The 23345-nt window shown below is 38.7% G+C and overlaps 1 protein-coding gene across 2 annotated transcripts in view; it reads left to right on the forward strand.

The window, feature by feature from the left end:
• UGT8 (UDP glycosyltransferase 8) overlaps positions 1-22217 on the forward strand; it is a 73211-nt gene extending 50994 nt beyond the window's left edge. For both annotated transcript variants that reach the window (XM_034771276.1, XM_034771277.1), the window contains exons 3-6: positions 7601-7743; positions 12536-12612; positions 16579-16798; positions 19932-22217. In XM_034771276.1, the coding sequence (XP_034627167.1) occupies positions 7601-7743; positions 12536-12612; positions 16579-16798; positions 19932-20295 (804 nt within the window). In that variant the 3' untranslated portion in view covers positions 20296-22217. The remainder of the gene's footprint in view (positions 1-7600; positions 7744-12535; positions 12613-16578; positions 16799-19931) is intronic.
• Positions 22218-23345: the final 1128 nt, after the last annotated feature.

Raw genomic sequence — 23345 nt, forward strand, 5'->3', positions numbered from 1 at the left:
TCAGGGAGCACAGCAGCCCCCGGCGGCCGCTCTAAGGTAAGCCAGGGAGTATTTTTCCCGGGCATGTTCGGCTTTTTGGAAATTCCCCCTGGACGGGGGTTTGATTACCAAAAAGCTGGACATGTCCGGGAAAAACCGGACATATGGTAACCCTAATTAATAACAGAATAATAGAAAATACTACATTTGTGCAGTGTGGCTCTGTTAATGTTTAGTAAACATTCATAACTGATTTGCATGCTTCATTTTGTAACCTTAATGGTTAACACTAGTTGTTTGGATTTAATTTCCTACTTTTTTAATAAAAATACTAAAGAGATAATGGGAAAGGATTATATGTATTTAAAAAAAAAGAAGAAAATCTAGGGGAAAGCTATTGCAATTTATAAACTTTGCAAGCAGAGTGTGTAAATTCCGGTTCTGCATTTCTTCAGCCCATGTACCTTCTGATTATTATTTTTACATAATATTTATATGACAGTAGTGCCCAGAGGCCCCTGTGAAGGTTAAGGCCCCATAGTGCTATGCAAACAGATTTAAGGACACAGTTCCTTCACTGAACAGTTTAGTATCTAAGAACACAATTTATCTGTTCTATTATCTGCAACCCATGCACAGCACTTCTAATTTTCAGCACCAGCCTGTGCTGAAAGGGAGGGTTGCAGTCCAGGAAAGTAGGACAGCAATACCCCTGATTATGTTCCTTAGTTAGAAGCCTATGTAAGCCTTAAACAAATGGTATTAAGGTAAATCTGAATTCAGAAACCAGGATTCAGGCTCACATGGTTCAGGGTCACCTGGACCTCTCCTGGGCTGGCACAGGTAAGAGCAGCCCCTTAGAGCTATTCCTAAAAGAATAAGCTTTTTCATTATTATTTGGCATCTTAGGGGACCAACCAAGTTTCCTGTGAAATCAGTGGGAGCCTTTTCACTGCATTAAGTAGTAGTTGGATCAGGCCTTAAACAGAATAAAAGACAAAGCAGCCATATAATGAGTTAGATGCTGTACAAAATTTTAGAAAGACAGTCCCTGTGCTGAATTGCTTAAAGCCCAAGTAGACAAGACAAATGTTAATTTTTGTTTGTATCTAACACCACTTGTATTATCTGTCTTGTCTCGTTGGACTTACCTTTGGTTTACCTTGTAACAAACACCATAGCTGTTCACTGCTGTTCACATATTGGAAGTCATGCATCCTGTCCAATAGGAACCAGCTGTCTAATTCAGCCTAGCATAGATACTGCTGTCTAAGCTACTGTTAATGTTTCTTTAATTTACTTTGAAGCTCCTTAATTACAGAAGATAAACTTTTCAGGATTTCTCTCAAGGATATGACTTCCCGTTGCTGGAAGAGAAAAATAATTGAGCAATAGTGCCAGCTATGGTGTTTGTTATCTTTGTTACAAGGGAAGCCTGCCATGTTTGGAATTCTGTTGCTTGAGATCAGTTAAAGTAAACACTCCGTGCCAGTGTCCGTGTCACACACCGTCCTCTTCTGCTTGTGTAATGACATTGGATTGAAGGGGAGAAGCACAAGGTTGCCTAGTTGTAACATCTAAATCAAAAACTATGGAGATATGGTTGACACTGTATAAGTAGGGCCCTACCAAATTAACGGCAATGAAAAATGTGTCATGGACTATGAAATCTGGTGTTTTGTGTGCTTTTACCCTATACTATATAGATTTCACAGGGGAGACCAGCGTTTCTCAGACCTGGGCAGCTGGAGACTGGCAGCTGTTGGCTGGGTGACTCGTTCTGAAGGCAGTGCCCTACCAGCAGCAGCCGCGCAGAAGTAAGGGTGGCAATACCATACCATGCCACCCTTACTTCTGCGCTGCTGCCTGGGTGGCCAGGGAGTGGTGGCTGCTGACAAAGCGTTCAGCTCTGAAGGCAGCAGTGCAGAAGGGTGGCAATACCATACCATCCTTACCTCTGTGCTGCTGCTGGCAGCAGCTCTGCCTTCAGAGCTGGGCTACCAGCCAGCAGTGCAGAAGTAAGGGTAGCAGTACCGCAACCCTCCCTCCCCCGACAATAACCTTGTGACCTCCCCACTCCTTTTTGGGTCAGGAACCCTACAATTACAACATTGTGAAATTTTAATTTAAACATCTGAAATTATGAAATTTACAATTTTTAAAATCCAATGACCATGAAATTGACCAAAATGAGCCGTGAATTTCGTAGGTAATAAGTATAAGCAATGCAAAGTTCCTGTGGTCTCTCTCTTTCTCTCTAGTTCTGAGCATAATACTTTGCATTTCTCTAGTGCCTTTCATGAGATCTCAAAGTGCTTTTCAGATGTTAATTAATTAATTAATTAAACCTCAAAACATCTTTGTAAAGTTGGTATTTTTATGTCCATTTTCTCTATGGTGAAACTGAGGCGTAAAGAGTTTAAATTAGCAGCTAAGGTAAAAATGGAACTGAGAGCCTCTGACTTGCTGTCTTGTACTTCGGATACTTAGAAAAATCCCAGTTATAAGAATACATATATACTAATAGAATTATATCACTGGCCTCCTGATCAGAAAAAGGCCAACTGAGTGCTTTAAGGGAAAATTAAGTAGGCCCAAACTTTGACCAGGATAACTTTAATTAAAATAACTGTGTACAAGGGGCAGGAGGAAAGAGAGAATGAAAAATGTCAGTCTTGCGAAATGTAACTGTAATCGCTAGAAGCCTTAACCGCAAAAGAACAACCTGTGAATAACAGGAAAAGTTTGCTAGAGAAACACCTGTGAATAACAGGAAAGCTTATTGCTTTTGTATTCCTAATAAGGAGCTGGTTTTCTGTTTAAAAGGATGTTACAAATGAAAAGTGTGTTTGACTAAATGTGGTTTTAAGCTATATACGTTTTTGTGTTCCTTTGTTAGACAGACCAGCTAGGCTGGCTGTGTCTCTCTGCATGCTTGTAATAAAGTGGGCCTCAGGCTGTTCTGATCCAAACACAACGTGTGGTTAATTTTTCCACCACAGTTAATTTTTCCACCAAGCACAATCTCAAGGGAAGTCAAAGAGACCTCTAAGTCTTTTAAAACAATAACAATGGATGACTTCAACTAACAATATATCAACTAGTCATATGTCATAATTGGACAGGTTTAAAGATGCACCTTACACAACACCTCACATTACTGTTTCTGGAACAGCTTGTTCTAGAACACACAAGAAGGAGAGGCTATTCTCAATTATGCCCTAAACAACACACAGGAAATGGTTAAATTGAGCCATTATATAAAAATTACCACAATTTAATTATGTTCAACATTTTCAAGGGAAGAATTATACCAAAAATTAGCTCTGCAACACTAAAGATTAAAAAGGAGGGCTTCCAAAAAATGAGGAAAGTAGTCAAAAAGATCAAAGTATAGAAATTAAAAGTCTTACACTCAGCAAAGGATACAGTAACAGTCACAGAAGGAATGCAAACCCCCAAACAAAAAAGAATCAGGAAGGCAAGGGAAAAAATATGGTTAAGTGGCAAGATGTGACTCAAACAGGCATTCTTCAGAAAATGGAAATCCTTTTTGCATTGTGTAGCAGGAGGCAGTTCACTGGCCACTGGTACACGTGCTGTATTTTATTGGATGTTAGTTTTTGTGGTATTATGTCCTAATATGTTAGTAAATTATATTTATACTGTTTGGGCTGCTGTTGACAGAACAAGCTGCACAGTGTTAACAGTCCATTTAATTTTCCTTTTACTCAATTCTCATGCCCATTTCCTATTGCTGTGTGGGAATTGTAATTGTGGGCCTTATAATAAGTCTTATGAAAATAGCAATGAATCACGGTTCCAAGAAATTAAATAGCATTCCGAAGACTAGGATATCTATAAGGCATCGGTATCAGTTTATAGCACTGCCTGATATCAGTTAGGATCTAAATAGAATTTGAGTTTGTGTTTCCAAAAGCAAAAGGCAAGTCTATTTAGCACACTGGCCTCCTGGTCTTATCTACCTTTTCGTGATATCCTGATGACATTGTTCTGGTGTTTGTTTTGGATTTCTGTTTAGCTAGCAACTCTTCTTTTTCTGATCTACAGAGATATTTTTACTCTGACTCTGCAGGGCTTTGCTATCACAGTATTCTTGGGAAGTTTTATCTGCTGGCTTGGGGTTATATAAACTTTATTTCAACAAAGTCAACGGAGGGGTTCAAATTTTGCTGTCTCTTTTTTTTGTAGTTTAACTGTTACAATAAATAGGCAGAAGACCTGTAATGGAAGAAAAAAGACTCTTACTGTGGAATTCCAGTGAAAACTAATACATACATTTCAATTGATTATTTTACACCCTGAATCAAAACCCGGGATCAATCAATAAGGAGTTTTCCTATGCTTCCTTCCTTTTGTTTATACAAACACCAGCTTGACCTTATTATAAGTTTTCTGCTGACTATAACAAGAACAGGATAAATTACTTAATATCACTTTTGTGTTCTGGAAGGGAATGTGTCCAGTTCTGAACTCTGGAAGACTTTCTGCACAAAATTCCATCCAAAAAAATCTGACTGTTTCTGTGACACCACACACCAGTTGTATTTTAAAATTACTTTTTTAATATTAATTACTTGAAGCTGCTAACAGGCTTTTGCCTATTGTATTAAAAACTAAGAGTGCAATCCTGACTCTATTGAAGCCAATGGCAAACCTCACATTGAATTCAGTAGAGCCATGGTTTCACCTTACTTGTTGGTGAAAATAAACATTCATACTGTTGCTGTTTTTCTTATGATTATATCCTTTCCAATAAGTGACTGATGAATCCTGGAACCATTCTGATATCCATTATGATGAATTGTTTGGGGAACATTCTGTTGCAGGCTCTTCTTTAATATCAGTAGTATTTTCTGTCACATGCTTCTATAGTAATATATTATATTTGAAAAGTAGCAGTTAACATTTCATGTAGTATCCAATAAACTTATTAGCCACTGAAATACTACCTTTCATAAAAGGTTTGATGCTGCTTTGCAAATATAACCATTGAAAGTTCCAGTCAGTGCCATAAAGTTCTGCTGATTGTGGAAGTACTGTCACCTTTGCCTCCTTACACAGTAGATTACAGATGGACTGCTACTTGCAATGCATTTGGAAAGGGAAAATGACCTTGTCTTAATAAAAATTAGCATGTGTTGTATTGTTCATTCTCTCTCTCTCTCTCTCTCTTTCTCTCCCTCTCTCTCCCCTCTCCCCCTCTAATTGCCTCTCGTTATCAGCAAATTGAGTTTATTTGATACAACTAGTGGAGACTGGCTTCTCCACTGACTGAGAATGTGACAGTGTTGTTACCTAAAACATTTTCAAAATGTAAATCCCTCTCCTCTGTTGGCAGGTGAATGTCCCACAGTAAAACAGGCATGTCTAATGCCTAGTGGGCACAGATTACCTCACTGGTTTATGAGCTACTGCTATGCCTAGGGGAGGGCTGATTTAACTTGGGTTCATTAGTGGAGGTACTGAATCATTCCCTCAGGCAACTGGTCCATGCCCTCTTCCCTGCCAGTGCCACCTGCTTTTGGTGATGGGCAGATCATCTGTGCATCCCTTGGTGGAGAGGTGACTTTCCATTATTGGAAGCCCTGTGCCCTGAAATTCTGAAGGGCAGAATCTGACTTAACCTGGAGATGAATGGGTGCTTGTGGAGTACAGTAATTACAAGGCTTTAATTATGCTATGTATTAGAGAAGGCATCCCAGTCTGTGCTACTGTTCTTTCAGTAGATAGTGTTAGGATGATTGATTTTTTTTTAATCTGACAGCATATTTCCTCATGTAATTCATTGCAGATTCACAACTTTTATTAGCTTACACTGCAGGATGAATCTGAAAACCCCTTACATTCCTAAGCGATAAAAGTATGTGCACTTTCACCTCTTCCACTGTTACATTGCTTGTTAGAGGTGTATATAGTTTTTGCATGAAGGGGTTCTGCAGAAATGCCATTGCAAGCGGCTTGCTGCTTAGAGAACAGTTAGAGGAACTAAACAAACAGTGGTAAAACATATGAGTACAGTGTAAGAAAACTGACTATTTGGATATTGTATATCTTGTATCATATATGTACTTTAGTGACAGAACTGAAGAAATTTGCCTTAGGTATATTTGTATATTTTAATATAGTCTTCATAGTGAAATTCTGATTTAACTGAAGTCCATGGGGGGGTTTGCCTTTGACTTCAATGGTGTCAAGATTTCAGCTTTGGTTTTTAACTTGTGTAGAAGGTTTTGATTGTTTGTTTTGGGGCAGTGTTATTTTATAATATTGTTATTTTATGTCTTTGGAATGCTGCGCATGGCTATCTAAATAAACTAAAGAGGCGTTCAGTGAAGTTCAAAGGTAAAGAAGTATCTAAGCCTAGGATCAGGCTATTCCTAGTGATTGCGAAAAATAAAATAGCTTGTGAAGTGAACATTTTGTTGTTCAGCACTCAGGGCCGGCTCTAGGATTTTTGCATGAAGGGGTTCAAGCAAAAACAATTTCGGCCGCCCCTCCCACCCCCGTTTTTTTCTTACCCCACCCCCGGCCCCGCCTCAACTCCGCCCCTTCCCCAAATCCCCAGCCCTGCCTCCTCCCCCCAGGCCGCTGCTCGCCCTCCCTCCCAGGCTCTCAAACCCGGGAGGGAGGGGGAGATCCCGAGCGGCCGCGGCGCATGAATCAGCTGTTTCGCGCGCCGCAGCCACTCGATGTCTCCCCCTCCCTCCCAGGCTCTCAAACCCGGGAGGGAGGGGGAGATCCCTAGTTGCCGCGGCGCGCGAATCAGCTGTTTCGCGCGCCGCGGCCGCTCGGGGTCTCCCCTCCCTCCCAGATTTGAGAGCCTGGGAGGGAGGGCAAGCAGCGGCGCGTGAGCGGCAGCAGCGGAGGTGAGTTAGGGCGGCCGGGGCACATTTTTGGGGGCGGCATGGCCCGCGCCAGAATGCCGCCCCTAAAAATGTGCCACTCCAAGCACCAGCTTGTTTTGCTGGTGCCTAGAGCTGGCCCTGTCAGCACTGTTAACTCCAGTTTTATAAGAAGAAATTATCTGTTTCTCCAAATCCCTAGGTCTCTACGTTTTTGTACTTATAACAACCTAAGAAAACATCATTGCCCTTTAAAAAAAATCCTCTATTTAAAGTTCCTTCCCTTCTTTGATTAAGGCCAAACCTCAGATTCTGGAGTTTAGTTCAGAGCTTTATTCATATGTTGCATATACCTTGCTATTGTGCATTTGCAGGCACATGAGCTGATTTTTCAAAATACAGAGCTATGTGTACCTGTCTATCTGAGATCAGATGCAAATCTGCTTCTGTACGTAAACAATATTTGTTACCTTAACAAATTAGGAAAGAATCTCTTGACCCGTTATATTGGCTGTTAATATAAAGGCTTTAATTAAACCCAAAACTAGGGATAAATTTAATATTAATAACTTTCAAAATATCAGTTATGTAGTCTGAATCTCTTGGTTATTATACTACCTAATTTCCAAAATTCAAATGCCTCGTGAAGCACTGTTAAGCTGTGCAGTGACAGACAGACAAATTTCCAGTATGCAATGGTAATTTTATTCTGATGCTTGTTTTATGATGCTCCGTGCAAATGTTTGTTTCCACAGGATCTTCAAACATGGGTGAATGGTGCTAATGAAAATGGCTTTGTCCTTGTCTCATTTGGAGCTGGAGTGAAATATTTGTCAGAAGACATAGCAAATAAATTAGCATATGCCCTGGCAAGACTTCCTCAGAGGGTTATCTGGAGGTAAGAACTACAGTATAATACATGTCTGAGGTAGATTTTAAGGTTTCTGATATCATATTTGGACTGTCCTGGTTTGGAAGCAAATTGAATTTGAGACACACAATGTAGATAGGCAGGATAGCAGGAGGGATGTAATTCTTTCATGAAAGGTGATATTTATTGCCCTTTTTTAGCCTCCCTCCTCACTTTCTCACAGAAGCTGGATTTGCAGCATTGTCCTTGTAGTCAGAAACACAGCAGTCTCCTAGCAGAGTGCAGTTCAGGTTATAAGCACTGGGATGTAAGCCAGAAAAAAAGAGAACAATATGAGGAACTTTGTGAGAGTATGTATAATATAATCATTTGAGGCTTTTAAACATCACTGCTAGCTAAAGACCTCATATTAGGAATTGGGAATGACATTATCCTATTGACTTCATGTTGGGGATGGGGTCAGGGAAACAAACATGACAGGAAGGAAGGAGAAAGGGCTGTGTGTGAACAAGAACCTTTGTTCAGGTAGGAAATTCTTGTCCTCTGAACTGTCTTTCTCTCTCCTTTGTCTCCATTTGTCTCAATCTCTCTGTCTTCCGTGCCTGCAGCTCCCTGTTGTTTGTTTTGCCCTCATCCTTGTCTTTATCTTGCCCGTTAAACACAAAGAGGGAAAGAGAAATATCTCTCCCTTTGCTTGGCTGGAGTGATTAGGAGATCACATGGATGTGGAGACTCCTCTGTCTAAGCATAAGGCATCCTCACAATCTCATTTGGAAATTTAGAAATCTCCCCCAGGTCTCAGACTGGTCCATAGGTACTTACATTCCTTAGCTTGCTGTGTAACAATAATTAGGTAGGAGTGGGTGAGAAATTTTGCATTTCCAGCATCTCCTGGTTTGAGTTATAGAGCCACTCCTTTACTATCAGTGACAGCACTTTTGTTAAAAGAAAATGTTTGACAGCACACAGCAGTGCAACACAACAATTTAGAACAGGAAATGAAGAATATTAATCCTGAATCTCCCTTCTGGAGTCTGCTCAGGATGAGGGAGCAGCACTTTCTTTAAAATATATCAAATTGCCCTTCTCCAGGAGAGCAACATTTCATTGCCTTCTGGTAGCTGTTGTTCCTGCTGTCATTTTTAATGGACATTTGTAGTTATGTATGCTTTATTTATTCTTAATTATTAATTATCATTATTATTACTAAACAGCATTGAACTGAGTGATCCAGTGTTCTGGCCCCTCCCTGTCCCTTTCTTTATGTTTAAGTTTTATTTTTGTCTCAAAGGTGACAGACTTTGCACAGTATTCTACAACATCATTGCCCGTAAGAGAAAAAACACCAAGAGGGCACAGATTATTTAGAAAACAACAAACACCCTGAGCATAATGCTTCTCACTCTAATTCACCCTCCCCTGAGGGAACTGTTGGTGTTCAAGAAGGCAGCAGGTTCCCGCAGCAGTTAATTTCAGCTTGAGCTGGTGAAAATGGCAAAAGACACAGCGTAGACCAGCTCTGCCCTTTTATAACCTCCCAGTCTCCTATGTCAGGAGACTCCCTGATCAGCTTCATAGGTGATCACAGACCCCTACCAGCTGACTTGTTGCTAGATGACCTCTTCCCTGACAAACTAGTTCTCCTGAGCAGGAGGGAAAAAAAAGAATATTTGGACCAACTCTATTTACCAGCTTATCTCTACTAAATGGCTTTTGGCGCAATATTACAAGGGTGCTGGTCCAGTAATTTTTTTCTTTTGTGGGATGGGTGAAAAAGAGATGAATAGCAAGAGAAATTATTTACTGTTTTCTTGCTTGTCATGATCTCCACTTCAGTTTTAAACACTCAAGTAAGTGAACTGATTTTCAGAAGAGCTGAACATCCAGGTGCTCCCATTAGCTTTACTGGGAGCTACTTAGTCCTCAGAACTTTAGAAAATCAGGCTACTTAATTAATGAGGTGCCTAAATATGAATTTAGGAATTTTACTTTACATACCCATGTTCTTCTGATCATTCACCTATGGAAGTCTCTTCCTGAGTTTGAAGTGGGTGTGCTGTGCAGAGGGCAGTGGAAGCGTTTCAAAGACGTACTGAAAGTACATTTTAAAAAGGGAGACACCAACCCAAAAGACTGGGAGGACTTGGCGCGGAACAGAACACAGTGGCACCACACCATACACCAAGCCACAGGGGGAAGTCACTTTGAGGAGAACAGACGTGCTCATGAGACAGAGAAGTGACAAAGGAGAAAAGAAAGGCCACAACAGTCCAGCCAACAACTATGTCTCCTCCAAGATTACACCTGTCACTTCTGTGGGAAAATCTGCAGGGCAAGAATTGGGCTCCTCATCCACTTAAAAATTCACCAATGAACCCGGTTGGCAGACATCTTCTTCACATCAAGGGACAGCCGAAGAAGAAGTGGATCTTGTATAACTGACCTTTTAAGTAGAAAAATACTTCTGCTTGTCATTACTCTTTTCTGTGTTAAATGGGGAAAGAGAAGGAGTATGATAAATAAAATTACTGTTGGGTAAATCTTTTTATTGCTTTCCTATATATATTCTCCATCAAATTGTAGCCAAAGACCATGACATAGTTTATTTTTTACTTTATATATTTTTGGTAAATAGCATAGCTTTTTAAGAAATGCACAGAATGTGCAGCCTAAATAGTACAAACCATACAATGGTGTATTATTTATTTAACTGGTAACATGAGGATGTTCCTTCTTTTCCAACTAATAACTATATTCTGGGTGAAATAAACTCTGAAATCAAAGGTCCTTAACCCAAGATATGGCTGAGCAAACAGGGAGCTTCCCCAAGTAGTTATGTTCTGCTTTCTCTCCCCCCTCTATTAAATGTGTTATGATTGACTGCTATAAATTTCTAAGCACCTTCATAATTACCAATCCATAATCCTACAGGTTGGGATTTTCAAATCAGTTTAAGGGAGTTAGGACACCCAACTGCCATTGAAAATCTTAGCCACAGTAAATATGGCTGCCTCTAGTTCTGATTCCCTGCCTGAACCCCAAGTCTTTGTATTAGATTTTTGCCCCTTGGGGAAGACTTAGCCCTCTCTCCCCTCTTACCACTGATAGTAATTCCTTTTAAATAATTTTTATTGTTAGGACCTAGGGGAGGTTGCATGATTGCAAAGGGAAGTCACACATTGAGCTGTGTTTGTTATGGATATGTTGATGGGGAGAACTGAGTAGAGGGATTTATATAGTAGTAGCCAGTCAGGGTAGCTTTATTAATATTTTCTCATTCAACAAAATGCCCATAGAGAGATTATACAAACCTTCTGCTCTATTTAATAATAGACTTCAGCTTATCAGAGTATTAGGGATACACCATGCCTCAGTGGGTCACAGCTGAGAATGCCAGATTCAAGACAAACTGCTGAGAAATAGGGCAGACTCACCCCCCAAACTGGTGGTTATTCTATCATTAGATTATACCAAGCCATTAACAAAAGTAAACTTCTGTCTCTGGTTAACACCAGTTAACAAGAAGTCAAAAATGCAGTCTCCTTAGGCATTCCAGCACTTATTTCACCAGCCAGACACTAGATTTTATGATGAGTGGTTATTGATAACCAATTTAATCAAACAGAGGGTTTTTCTTATCCCAAGAGATCAGCCACATACCCAGATCAATATATAACTCAGATCTTACCCAATAATCATGCTGTTGCCAATCCTTTAGTAATTAAAATCCAAAGGTTTATTTATAAAGAAAGAAGAGGAGAATTAAAATGGTGACAGAAATCATACATACAAGTGATTGCAAAGTTCTTCTATCAGATTTGAAGCAGTGATGGAATAAACTGCTTGTTTGCAAAAGTCTCTCTGGAAATTACTCAAATGGCTTGGGGGTCATCAAATCCTTGTTTAGAGCTTCATCCAGTCCAGAGAAATGAAGCAGGAAATGAAGACAAAAAGGAGATGTTCCAGGGTCTTTTATTCCCTATACCATGTGACTGGAATTTTACTATCCGAAACAACACTCACAGTCTCAGTTTGCCAAAAATTACAGGCAAAAGATGGAGCTCAAGGTCACATGTCAAGTCACATACTCTTACATGGCTTTGATGATTCGCAGGAGCAGCCATTGCCCACTTGGAGGCTAAGGCATCCGCAGAAAGACTTGCTGGGTGGGATAAGCTTCTTCTGTGCCCCTTGTGAGAGTCAATTGCCTTTGAATGGCCATCAACACAAAGCTGTCTGGCTTCAATGAGGATTTTACCTGGTGGGTGTTCCCCCTGGAACAAACACATTTGGGATATAGCTCTATAGCCAGTATTCATAACTTCAGATACAGAGATGATATATGGATTTAAACAGAATGATCATCTTTAGCAAATCATAGCTTTTCCATTGACACCTTACATGACATACTTTATACAGGGTTTGTTGCATTGTCTAACAGTGGCAATATCAATTATATAAATGGTCATGTTTCAGTCATACAGCATCACACAGAGATTGGTATGGGTATTAAATAAAAAACTATACTGCCATTACCCAAATCAGACACACATATTTATCTGTCAGCCAGAGTGTAGGAAAACTAAATAACTGAAATTACTCTGTAGTTATTGGTCAATTACTTTGTACCATTGGAACTGTCTGACCTGCTGACACAATTCCAATTCCATGTAATGGTACATAAATAAATCCTTTCTCCAGGTGAATGACTGTTTTTAATATTCAGGGATCATTTGATTTGAATGTGTGTTTCAAGTCTATCAGTTTCAGAACTTTTGAGAATTTATTTTGAAAGATTGCTGTCTGCTGTGCATTTTAGGTTTTCAGGAAGCAAGCCGAAGAATTTAGGAAACAATACAAAACTCAGAGAATGGTTACCACAAAATGACCTCCTTGGTGAGTACAAAATGTGGTGAAAGCTTGCTTTTTTTTAAATCAAAGTATATACAGTCGACAGTGCTGTAAAATTTGTTATTTTAAAATAACCAACTTCTATACCAGAAATAGTGTGGTAAGAATGTAGAACTCAGAACGAAGTCAAGGTAAATAAATCACTTTTTATGCTCTGAGAGCAAAAGAAAAGTAATAATCCTGTGCTAATTAGTGAAGTTTGTCATGTATTGAGAATATAACTGAAGGAGAAAAAACCAGACTTCCATTTTCAGTTGCTTACAACGTTTTGAAAAGTTCTCCATTCCATCTGTCAGTTTTCCATAGTGGTTCTCAACCTAGAGGGATTTGTTTGCTTGTTTTCATGTTTGCTTGCTTTTTTGCTGGGGGAGTTTCAACAAAATCCAAACCTTTAAAATTTGAAAATTTAAATATGCCACTTATCTGGAGGACTTCTCGTGCTAATACTTTACAACCAACCAAAACCTAATTGAGCTCAGTGTTTAAAATCTCAAGGAAAACTTTTTCATAACATTATGACACTAAAGATCAGGTCCTGCTATCTTTCCTCAGTTTCCCCATCACTAAAGTGGTAATTGATTAGTTAATGTTTGTACAACTCTTTGAGTATATAAAGTGCTAGCTAAGGCAAATTGATTATTATCATCATTGGGTTGTCATAATAGTTGAAAGACATTCATTTTTGGTTAAATAATCAAATGGCTTGAAATTAGGACCTCCAAAAGAACCAAAGACTGTGCCATCTTTAGTTAAGCGCTTACAACATCTATGGTGTCTGACAGTTGGATTGCTGCAAAGATAGTAATGATGTTCCCAACAACTGAAAATAATCAGGCTTTGACTCAGTCAGTGACTTTTATTGGCCAGAATTCTGCAAGAGAATTTGCACCTGGAAAACCACCCAGGAATACCCAAACACAAAATTGGATGAATTTACTAATTTGATGAATTCATCCCTTCAGTCATCTGGCAGTTTCTCTTACACAAAACATTGCCCATCTTTTATGTTTCTTAACTCCTCCACAAATGCATGTGCCTGACTGTCGTGTAAAGTCACTACCACAGCCATGGCTTTTCCTCAAAATTAAACAATTTTCTTTCTTAAACACAAGGGCTAAACTAAGTCAGGTGTATCTTCAGTGGCTGTTCACTGTCTTCCCTAGTCAGATAAAGTGTAAATCAATAAATTATTATTATTTTATTTATTTATGCATTTATTATTTGTATTGTGGTAGTGGCTAGAGGCCTGGCCCCCTAAGGGTGGGCTCTGTATAAGCACAAAACCAAAATATGTTCCCTACCCCAAGAAGCTTATAGTATGTTACACGTTTATTCCTTTTACCTCAGTATAAATCGCTTTATCAGTCCAACAAAACATAGTCCTGATCCAAAGCCTTTGAAGTTGGTAGAAAAAACTCCTATTGAATTCAATGGATTGTGGATCAGGCCACATCTGAGCAAGGGGAAACCTGTGATCTGTCCGCGCCTATATGTACGTACTATACCAGAGAAGACACAAATTCCTTGCTTAAGTTGGGATGAAAGAGGACCCCAGTGGAGTCTGCTTTAAAGCTCCTGTCTTGAGCCCAGACCATCCTCTTGGTCAGAATTGCTGAGGTCTATAAGATCACTGTCCTTCTCTCCTTCCCCAATCTCATCTCTATGTCTTTTCCTAATGGTTGGTTCTATTAAAACTGAGATGGCCAAGTAGTAGATAATTAATAGAACTTCATTAGCCCACCTCCAAGAGAGCTGAGAGGATTCAAGAGATAGGATTTATTTTACATTTCTTTTAGTTTCATAGCTGATTTAAAAAAAATACAGGACTTTGTGGCCTTCATAAATGGGACAACCGCACTGAAGAAAGCTTTATACACTGCAAAAGCTATGCAATCATGAGATAATATTTTAAAAAGAGAAGTCACTTATGTAGAAATTTACTAGAATCATGCTATCTTGGAACACTGCTCACCAGTAACTATTAGTAAGTTGAGTACTATATGATGTTTGCTTTACCAGCAAACACTTCAAATATGCAGTCTTTGCTGATGTTTTCAGTGAAAATTCAGAAACATACAGACACACACACAATTGATTGAAACCTGAGGAATGTGTATGTGTGGCAATATAGTTATATATTTGCTGCTTGTTCCTACTGAAGCATTATCAGGCATAGGATGTGGATTACAAATTGATAACAAACTCTCTCAGTTTATGTATCAGGGTATTAAGCCATAGCTGTGTTATCTAAGCACCTGAGAAATAAGAAGTCAAACAACTGTATCTCAGACATAATAGTTTCTTTTAAAAGAATGTTTAAGATTTATTCCCATGAGCTTTTTTACTTTGTGTCAATGGTGTATGAAAACACTACTGAGCTTAGGACCCAATGAAAGCTTATGGTTGCTTCTAGGTTACTTAGAAGTTGTTTGCAAAACAATGCCAGTCTAAAGAGTCGTTCTGAGGAGTAACTTATTAAAAAGTAAGTAAGTGGGTGGGGGTGAGTGGGCGTGAGAGAGAGTATTAATTATAATGTAGTGATGAGGCAAATACGTTTTAACTAAACTAGTTTTGTTGTGGTAACCACAATGCACTGAGTAAGTCAAATTCTTCTATTTAATACAATAATATATTGTTACTGTTACAGTCAGACCATTTTACCCCAAAGCAATTAATTATTCTGTCACTAAAGACTTCTGTTTTTTATGAATGGAGATAGGCTGTTCTCAGTGGTGGCAGATGACAGAACAAGAAGCAATGGTCTCAAGTTGCAGTGGGGGAGGTCTAGGTTGGATATTAGGAAACACTATTTCACTAGGAGGGTGGGAAAGCACTGGAATGGGTTACCTAGAGAGGTGATGGAATTTCCATCCTTAGAGGTTTTTAGGGCCCAGCTTGACAAAGCCCTGTCTGGGATGATTTAGTTGGTGTTGGTCCTGCTTTGAGCCGGGGATTGGACTAGATGACCTCCTGGGGTCTCTTCCAACACTAATATTCTATGATTCTATGAATTCTTGGGGATAAAGGTTCTCTCCTTGGTTCATTTATAATGCTAAGTTAGCATGTACCAATGGTAATAATCAACAACAGTCTGTTAAAAGTAATCAGCTTTTGTCCCTCATGAAACTGATGTATTATTTAGATAAAAGTAAACATGAGGCTTTATAGGATGCTCCAATTCAATCCTATTATTCCTTCAACTTTTCCAGCAAATCAGAGTAACCTGAAATCACTCAGTGCTACTTTCCACTCTAAACAGAAACCTGAGGAAAGGATACCTGGAATGTGCATCTTTGTGCTGCTCTGGGGATACCATGTGAACTTAACTTCAGGGTCTGCTAGATTTGACCTAGTCAGAATCCCTCAATATCACACTTACCATTTATATTAATTATTTTAAACCATGTGTGTGAAATGAGATTTTCATTTTGTTGAATATATCCCACCTTGTATGTTGGACTACAAGGAATGAGAAAACATCGATTGCTAAATTTCTGTGACCTAAATTCAAGGAGGTACTTGAGCATATATGTAACTTCAAGCAATTGCATGCACTTCCTGAACTGAAGTCGTAGAAATTTGAAAGGAGCTGTGATATACTCAGATTTATTAAACCATTTTATACTGTGCCTCACAAAATCTTATTTGAAAAAATTGTTCACATTGGTTTGGACAAAAACAGAGGCTTGGAAACTAAGGATAATGATAAATGGCAATATATTAATTTGGCAGAGAGAGGTATCCAGTAGGAAGCTGGTTTTGTTCAATCTATTCACCAATGAATTGAGAAAGGGTTTAAAACAGCACACTATTCAAATAATACTTGTTTGGGAAGAATTGCTGGATGTGATAATTGTTCTTTTCTATTTCTAATTTCAGTAATTTTATGATACATAATATACATATTTGTAAAGCATTTTCTTTCCTTTACTTCACTTTTCCTCTCTGTAGGTCATGCTAACATTAAAGCCTTTCTTAGCCATGGTGGTTTGAACAGTATTTTTGAAACCATGTACCATGGAGTGCCTGTGGTGGGAATTCCCCTCTTTGGAGACCACTATGATACTATGACCCGAGTGCAGGCCAAAGGCATGGGAATATTATTAAACTGGAAGACAGTTACTGAGGATGAACTATATGAAGCACTGGTGAAAGTCATTAATGATCCCAGGTAAGGAAACGTTGTTGTTTTTTTAATTGTCATTAGGTTAAATCTTTATGCAAACGAGGATTTGTATGCACAGATATTTATGCAAATGGAGATTTCTGCACACAGCTGAGTTCCTGCGTGGTTGTCCAATATGCACAAAGAAGTGCAGGCATTATGGATACACAAAAAGTCATTCCTTTAAAATGTGGTCCTGTACATAATGCAGACAAATCTTTCCAATAATTAGTATTCTATCTGCCATATTAAAAATCATTATCCTCATTTACTTTTCTTGTTAGCACGTACAGTCACCAGATGAAGATCCCTGACCATTAATCCTATTTTTTTCAAGGACAACAACTGACCTTTTCCCCACATACTTTATCCTTCTCTGTAAAGCAAAGCATCTGTATATCTGTCTTGGTGGAATCACTATGAAACAGTAGTAACATGTAGAATGGTCATTTTTTGCTGTGTTGACAGAGAGGTTTAAACATATTTTATGCATATACTTGGCTCCATCAGCTGGAATATTTGAATTGTAGCTGATCCAAAATTGTTGTCTGGGTCCTATGGTATAATGGATACAAAAGAGTAACCTTGCCTTGTCTGCCCACAGCTTGGTTTAGAGAATAAACACAAGGTTCTCTTTTCTCATCCCAGAAGCAGATTTATCTTGGGGCAGAGGTGTGTCATTCAAGCTGATCAGTAAAATATTATCGTCTCTACAAAGAATTATGAATCTGAGGTCTTGAGTTTCTCTCATAATTCAGCTGGACTCAATAACAGCCTGGGTTCATAAGCTGGCTTCTATGTTGGCATGTCTGGAACTACAATTGTCAAGTTTTCATCTGCAGTCACTTCAGTTTGGCACATGTATTAGTCACTTCAGTCTGATTCTATTTGCTTATCATTACTTTCTCACTTTGTGGCTAGAGGACAAGTCTTTCTGGCTGAATTTGCTCTTGGATGTCCCCTTAATTTACACAGTTGTCATGACAGACACTTTGGATGAAGTGTCCACTAGTCTTGTAGCAGAGAGCGCTTTCTCTTTTGACAGGCTGGAGATTGGATGGCAGGGCTGGCGCTTCCATTTAGGCGACCTAGGCGGTCGCCTAGGGCGCCATGATTTGGGGGGGCGGCATTTTGCCGCCCTCGGCAGCAATTCGGCGGTGGGGGGGTCCTTCCACGCTCCGGGTCTTTGGCGGCAATTCTGCGGCGGGTCCTTCACTCGCTCCAAGACCCACCGCCGAAGTGCCCCGAAGACCGGGAGTGCGGAAGGACCCCCCGCCGCAGAATTGCCGACGATGACCAGGAGCGCGGAAGGACCCCCACCTAGGGCGCCAAAAACCCTGGCGCCGCTCCTGCTGGATGGTCTGGCATGTTATTACTATTCAGTGACAGGATGAAGGGCAAGATATTAAGGATCTAAAGACATAATAGCACCACAGAGGCACATGTAAACAGAGTGGCATGAAGAACATTGATGGGGCAGCCAAAGACTACTCTGTCTCTTGTGCACAGAAGAAATTAACTGTTCCTATTGACCTTTTATATTGAGTGAGTCTTGCATTCTAAGAAAACACTAACTGATTCAGAGTCACTGTCAGCCAGGGGAACAGGAATATCACCAGTTCACATCTACAATGATTTGTCAAAAATGCAGAATCTGTGAAAGGGCCCTGTTGGCTTCCCAAACAAACAGGAAGGCAGGGGTATTCTTTTTCAGATTTTAGAGACCTTTATATCTGGGGGTTCCACCAAGCATATGGCTTCTCTTCTGTCTCCATCTGCAGGGTAGAAGAAGTTACACCCACTCTGGGCTTGCAGAAAAGAACCTGGAGAAGTCACATTAACAGATAATAAATTACTATAAGCTGTTAGCAACCTGTGGTGAACAAAAGCATGTTGGTTTTATAGCATATGATTGTGTGAGAGAGATTTCACTTAGTCTTGTTATAGTGACAGACTCATGCTGTCATCAAGACTATTGCCGTTGATGACAGCTCACATTCTCAAGGAGTGTGCCTGTGTTCACACTGTAACTTAATGTAAGAAAATCAACTGCTAAACCCAGTGATTATAGTACTGCTAAATGCTACCTGTTATCCCATGGTACTTAAGAGGAGGAATATTCATGTATTAGATCCTTATTCCAAATGCATGTTATCATTTGTAGCACATAGACTATTCCTAAATTAAATAGGTCAATGTTCTAGCTAGTTGTCTAGTGCATTACACTGTAGGAGCTTTGGACACAACTTACCGAGTTGATAGGAACAGTGTCTGTGGGTGACACTTTTATTGTCTTAGGGCAGGACAATGCTATGAGTAAATAAAATAGTCAGTAGGAGAAGGGTATTAATGAAGGAAAAAATACCTACGTAGGAAGTTGCAAAGGAAATCTCATGAATCCCAGTTACATCAGCCTTCCACTGTACAGTTATCTGATTTGAGGAGGGGAGGTTCCCATTAGTAATCTGTTTGTCCTGAAATAAAGGGAAAAGGGAATCCCCATGATCAGGGCTTTCTGATACTAAAAAATAAATTTAAAAAAATGCATCCCAAACATGAAAGATCTAGTGTCAAACAATATAAAAATCTGTTCAGACTATATTAGAGACAGGGCATATCACTTTATTCTACATCTCTCTAATAACTGGCAACATTATTTTCCATATTTCGTTGGACAGGAGTATAAATGAACAATATAGTGGACAGAGTATGTGTCTATCTTAGTGTTGTAGGGGGGAATTCCTCTAATTTGTTTTGTTTATTTTTCAGTGTGAATAAAATTCACCCCATGTAGAAGGCCAACCGAAGGGCAATGCATCACTAAAGTCCCATTTAAACCCTTCTGCTGGCTCTCTGCATGGGGTGAATTTTACCCCATATTAACATGTGTACAGATATAAATGTAAGTACAACTATTGTCAGTATTTATTTTTCTCTGAATACTTTTACTATTGAATTGAAGAGGACTCACCTATCCTATAGTGCATCTCAAAAACCTGCTATTCTTTGTCATTTTCCTACCAAAATACCCCACTCAATATGGAGAAATTCAAGTACATCTCTCTGTTCACATGGACACTTGTCATTTGAGAGCAAGATAATATTTTAATTTGTCACATTGTTTGTTTCTTTCCCGCAGCTACAGGCAACGGGCCCAAAAGCTCTCTGAAATTCACAAGGACCAACCCGGGCATCCTGTTAATCGGACAGTGTACTGGATTAATTACATCCTCCGACACAATGGAGCACAACATCTACGTGCTGCTGTTTACACCATCTCTTTTTATCAGTATTTCTTACTGGATATTGCCTTTGTTGTACTACTTGGTACTGCCTTATTTTACTACATTTTGGCCAGGATAGCAAAGTTTATCCAAAAACAAAGCAAACATCTTTGGTCAAGTGATGAACATAGCACCATTAATGGACATTACCACAACGGGATACCAAATGGCAAATACAGAAGAAATGGTCACATTAAACATGAAAAAAAGGTGAAATGAGCCAACTACCCCATGTACAGTAATGAATCAGATCAATAATTGAATTTTATCGTTGTAACTTAGTCTAACAACTACTTAAAGTAAAACATCAGTAAACAGTTCTAACTCTCCCCTACAGTATGTAATCTTATATGATGAGATTCTACAGAACTAAGAAACATCTTTAAAAAACAAAACAAAAAACACAACCTAAAATGCAAAATGTATTTTATTCTTAATACTGATGCAGAGAGGTTATTTTGGCACTGAAATTTTTAGAAGCCTTAATTCTCTGAAGTAATTCAATGACCATATTTATGATTTCCCAGTTTTTAAACCTGAATGTGTGTGTCCCAAGAAAGGTTTCCTTTTACTTGCAAAGATTTTCTTATTTTTATTTTAAATATATATATATCCCTCTTTTAGCTGAGAGAATTTTAGAGCTAGCTCTGTGTTATATTTGTTAAAGGTTTGACATGTTGCCTAAGAATGATGGTTCAATAAAGTCATCTTTCCCAGTGTTTGACACGCAGCAATTAAGTTGCAGATTGAGAATGCAGCCATAAAAAATAACTTTCTCAAACCTGAACATTGAAGAAAAATGGTAAAAATATGTACCGCTTTTCCCCCCGATAGGCTATATAACTCTTCTGTTCTTTGCCATTGCTTTAGAGAAAGGGATTTTGATTAATCTAGGATAAGTTGTAAATTTTATATTTATGTATGTTTTATTTTTATTTTATTTTATGGGGGTTTAGTTGCCTTTCCCTACATAAATAATTTATTCCACTGGAAGAAATGTAGGGGACTTTTAATTAAATGAATAAAATGGCTGTGTGGGTAGAATGCATAATTAAGAAAAATAAATGAAACTAATTTTTTTTTTTGTCCCTGAGCTCAGTGCAGAAGGTTTGCCATGGGCCTTGAGCAATGCAGAAGCAAACCACTATTTGGGGTTTATTTAAGAAAAGTTGAATGTCTTTCCTAATAATAATTATTATATTATTAAGTTTTTTTCTAAATCACAGTGTTGTAGATGTTCTCTTTCAACAGTTCTATCTGGAAAAAAATATTAACTTATGTTGGTCTGGACCACACAGTCCCTGACATAGTTGCCAACACTAAAGTCTCTGAACATGGGATGGGTTCTCTGGGTTGCTAACCAATGCATGTTTAGAGGTTTTATGGCATGCGTGACATTAAACCTCGCAAACAAAACACAGTGTATAGAGATTGTCTCTTCTGCTCTCCAATATGGCCCCATCCCTCAACAATCTCTGTTAATCATTGTAGCTGACATGCGACTTTTCTGGCTTTGAATGGAGAGTGGGGATGTAGGGCACTAGTCATGAAATCAGAGCTGTCTTGCTGAACCAAAGTTGGCAACTATGTCTTATTTCCAGGTCATTCTGTTTACTTGGAATTTGCACTACACATGTTGTGAGTGTATGCATTGTTTATTTATAGTTAGAAATCCCACGAATGACAGAGGAAGGAAAGAAGCCCATTTATCTTGTGTTGTTCACTAACATGGGAAGAGTTGTGAAAATGACAGAATGCTGAGATCATCTTCATACACAGTGACATTATATTTCATTATCATTCCATCAGGAGCCTCCCTTCTATAGCAATAAATAACATTACAAATATGTTTCTAATATATGGTACAGACATTTGTACTGCTTTCCGAATACTTGAAGAAAATGTTGTTATAAATAAGCCGATGAGATATATCTTTTTACAATCTTATCAGTACATGGCAACTAAAGGAACACATTGAGGCGATGAGTGGTGGGATGGTAACAGGATTTTGAGTGTATGACTGAGTTGCTTTTACTGTTTTTGGTATAGTGAAGGTACAAAAGCACTGACCGGATGATTAAGCATAATTTAATCTCCACTGTGATAAAACTTATGCAATAAACATGGATTTAATAGAGAAATACTGTTGTTGGAAGTACATTTTTATTCAAATGATTCATATTTGTCTGGTTTTGTGTATATACATTAACTCATACAATGTGTGTATGTATAACTATATATATATGTATATTAAAATACATATATACTGCACTGGTCAGTATGTACACTCAAGGGCCTGTTATGTATGTGAAACTCGAAACATAAATATGTTTTGTGAGCATTATTCTGTTTCCTCATAGTAAAAATCCCATTACTGACAAAGATTATAGCGTTGATTTCAACTGAATCCCCAGCCAGATTAAAAATGCAGTAGTCTAAGGATTTCCAACATTTATACTGAACTCTCCAATAATATACAGTTTTCAAGAGCTTTTTTAGTGAAGCAAATTTTATTAGTCAATAACTCAGTTTTATTTGGCCATCTATAGGGGAGAACAAACAAAAAAGAGTGATAATATATTAAATCAGATATTGGATTTCTAAATAACGAAGTTTTCATATATCAACACATTTCATTTCAATATTGTAGTGTAGACATTCAGTTAATACTGACTTTTATACCAAACCACTGCTAATGCGTTCCTTTGAACTAGTCCTTTGCACTCAGTAGGACTGACTATGTTAAATTATAAAATTTTAAAAGATATAGGGGAAAATATCACATTGGTTTTACAGAGGTGTTTATTAAAATGTAGAGAGAGCTCTCTGACTAGCTAAAAGGTGTTTCAATGTGGAGTCTACATTTGGTCTGATGTTGAAGGTATCCTGCATTTCCTCATACACCTCTCTTCCCCCATTACAAGCTTTCCTGTCAGACAAACTCTTAGTGGTTGATCGCACCAGTTGTACTATTCTTCCACAAAGCAGCTCTGGCAACAGTAACAGTGTGAAACTGGCATGAGTCTAATCAGTTCTCTTCTCAGCTCTTGCTGGCACAGGGTAATAAAAAGGATCTGGCCCTCCTTGGCCTTGCATATTGTGTAGCATTTTCAGCTATATAAAGTGAGTACAAAGTGGGTTTAAGCCACTACAATCCATGTAATTGAGGAGATTTCTTATTTGGAGCCCTTTACATTCACTTTGCATAGGTGTAATTAATTACATGAGTTCTAAAGTTGTGGACAATCATGACCAAACTCATTAGGCAG

The sequence above is a fragment of the Trachemys scripta genome, chromosome 5 (assembly GCF_013100865.1).
Source record: "Trachemys scripta elegans isolate TJP31775 chromosome 5, CAS_Tse_1.0, whole genome shotgun sequence".
In the NCBI taxonomy this organism is placed as follows: Eukaryota; Metazoa; Chordata; order Testudines; family Emydidae; genus Trachemys; species Trachemys scripta.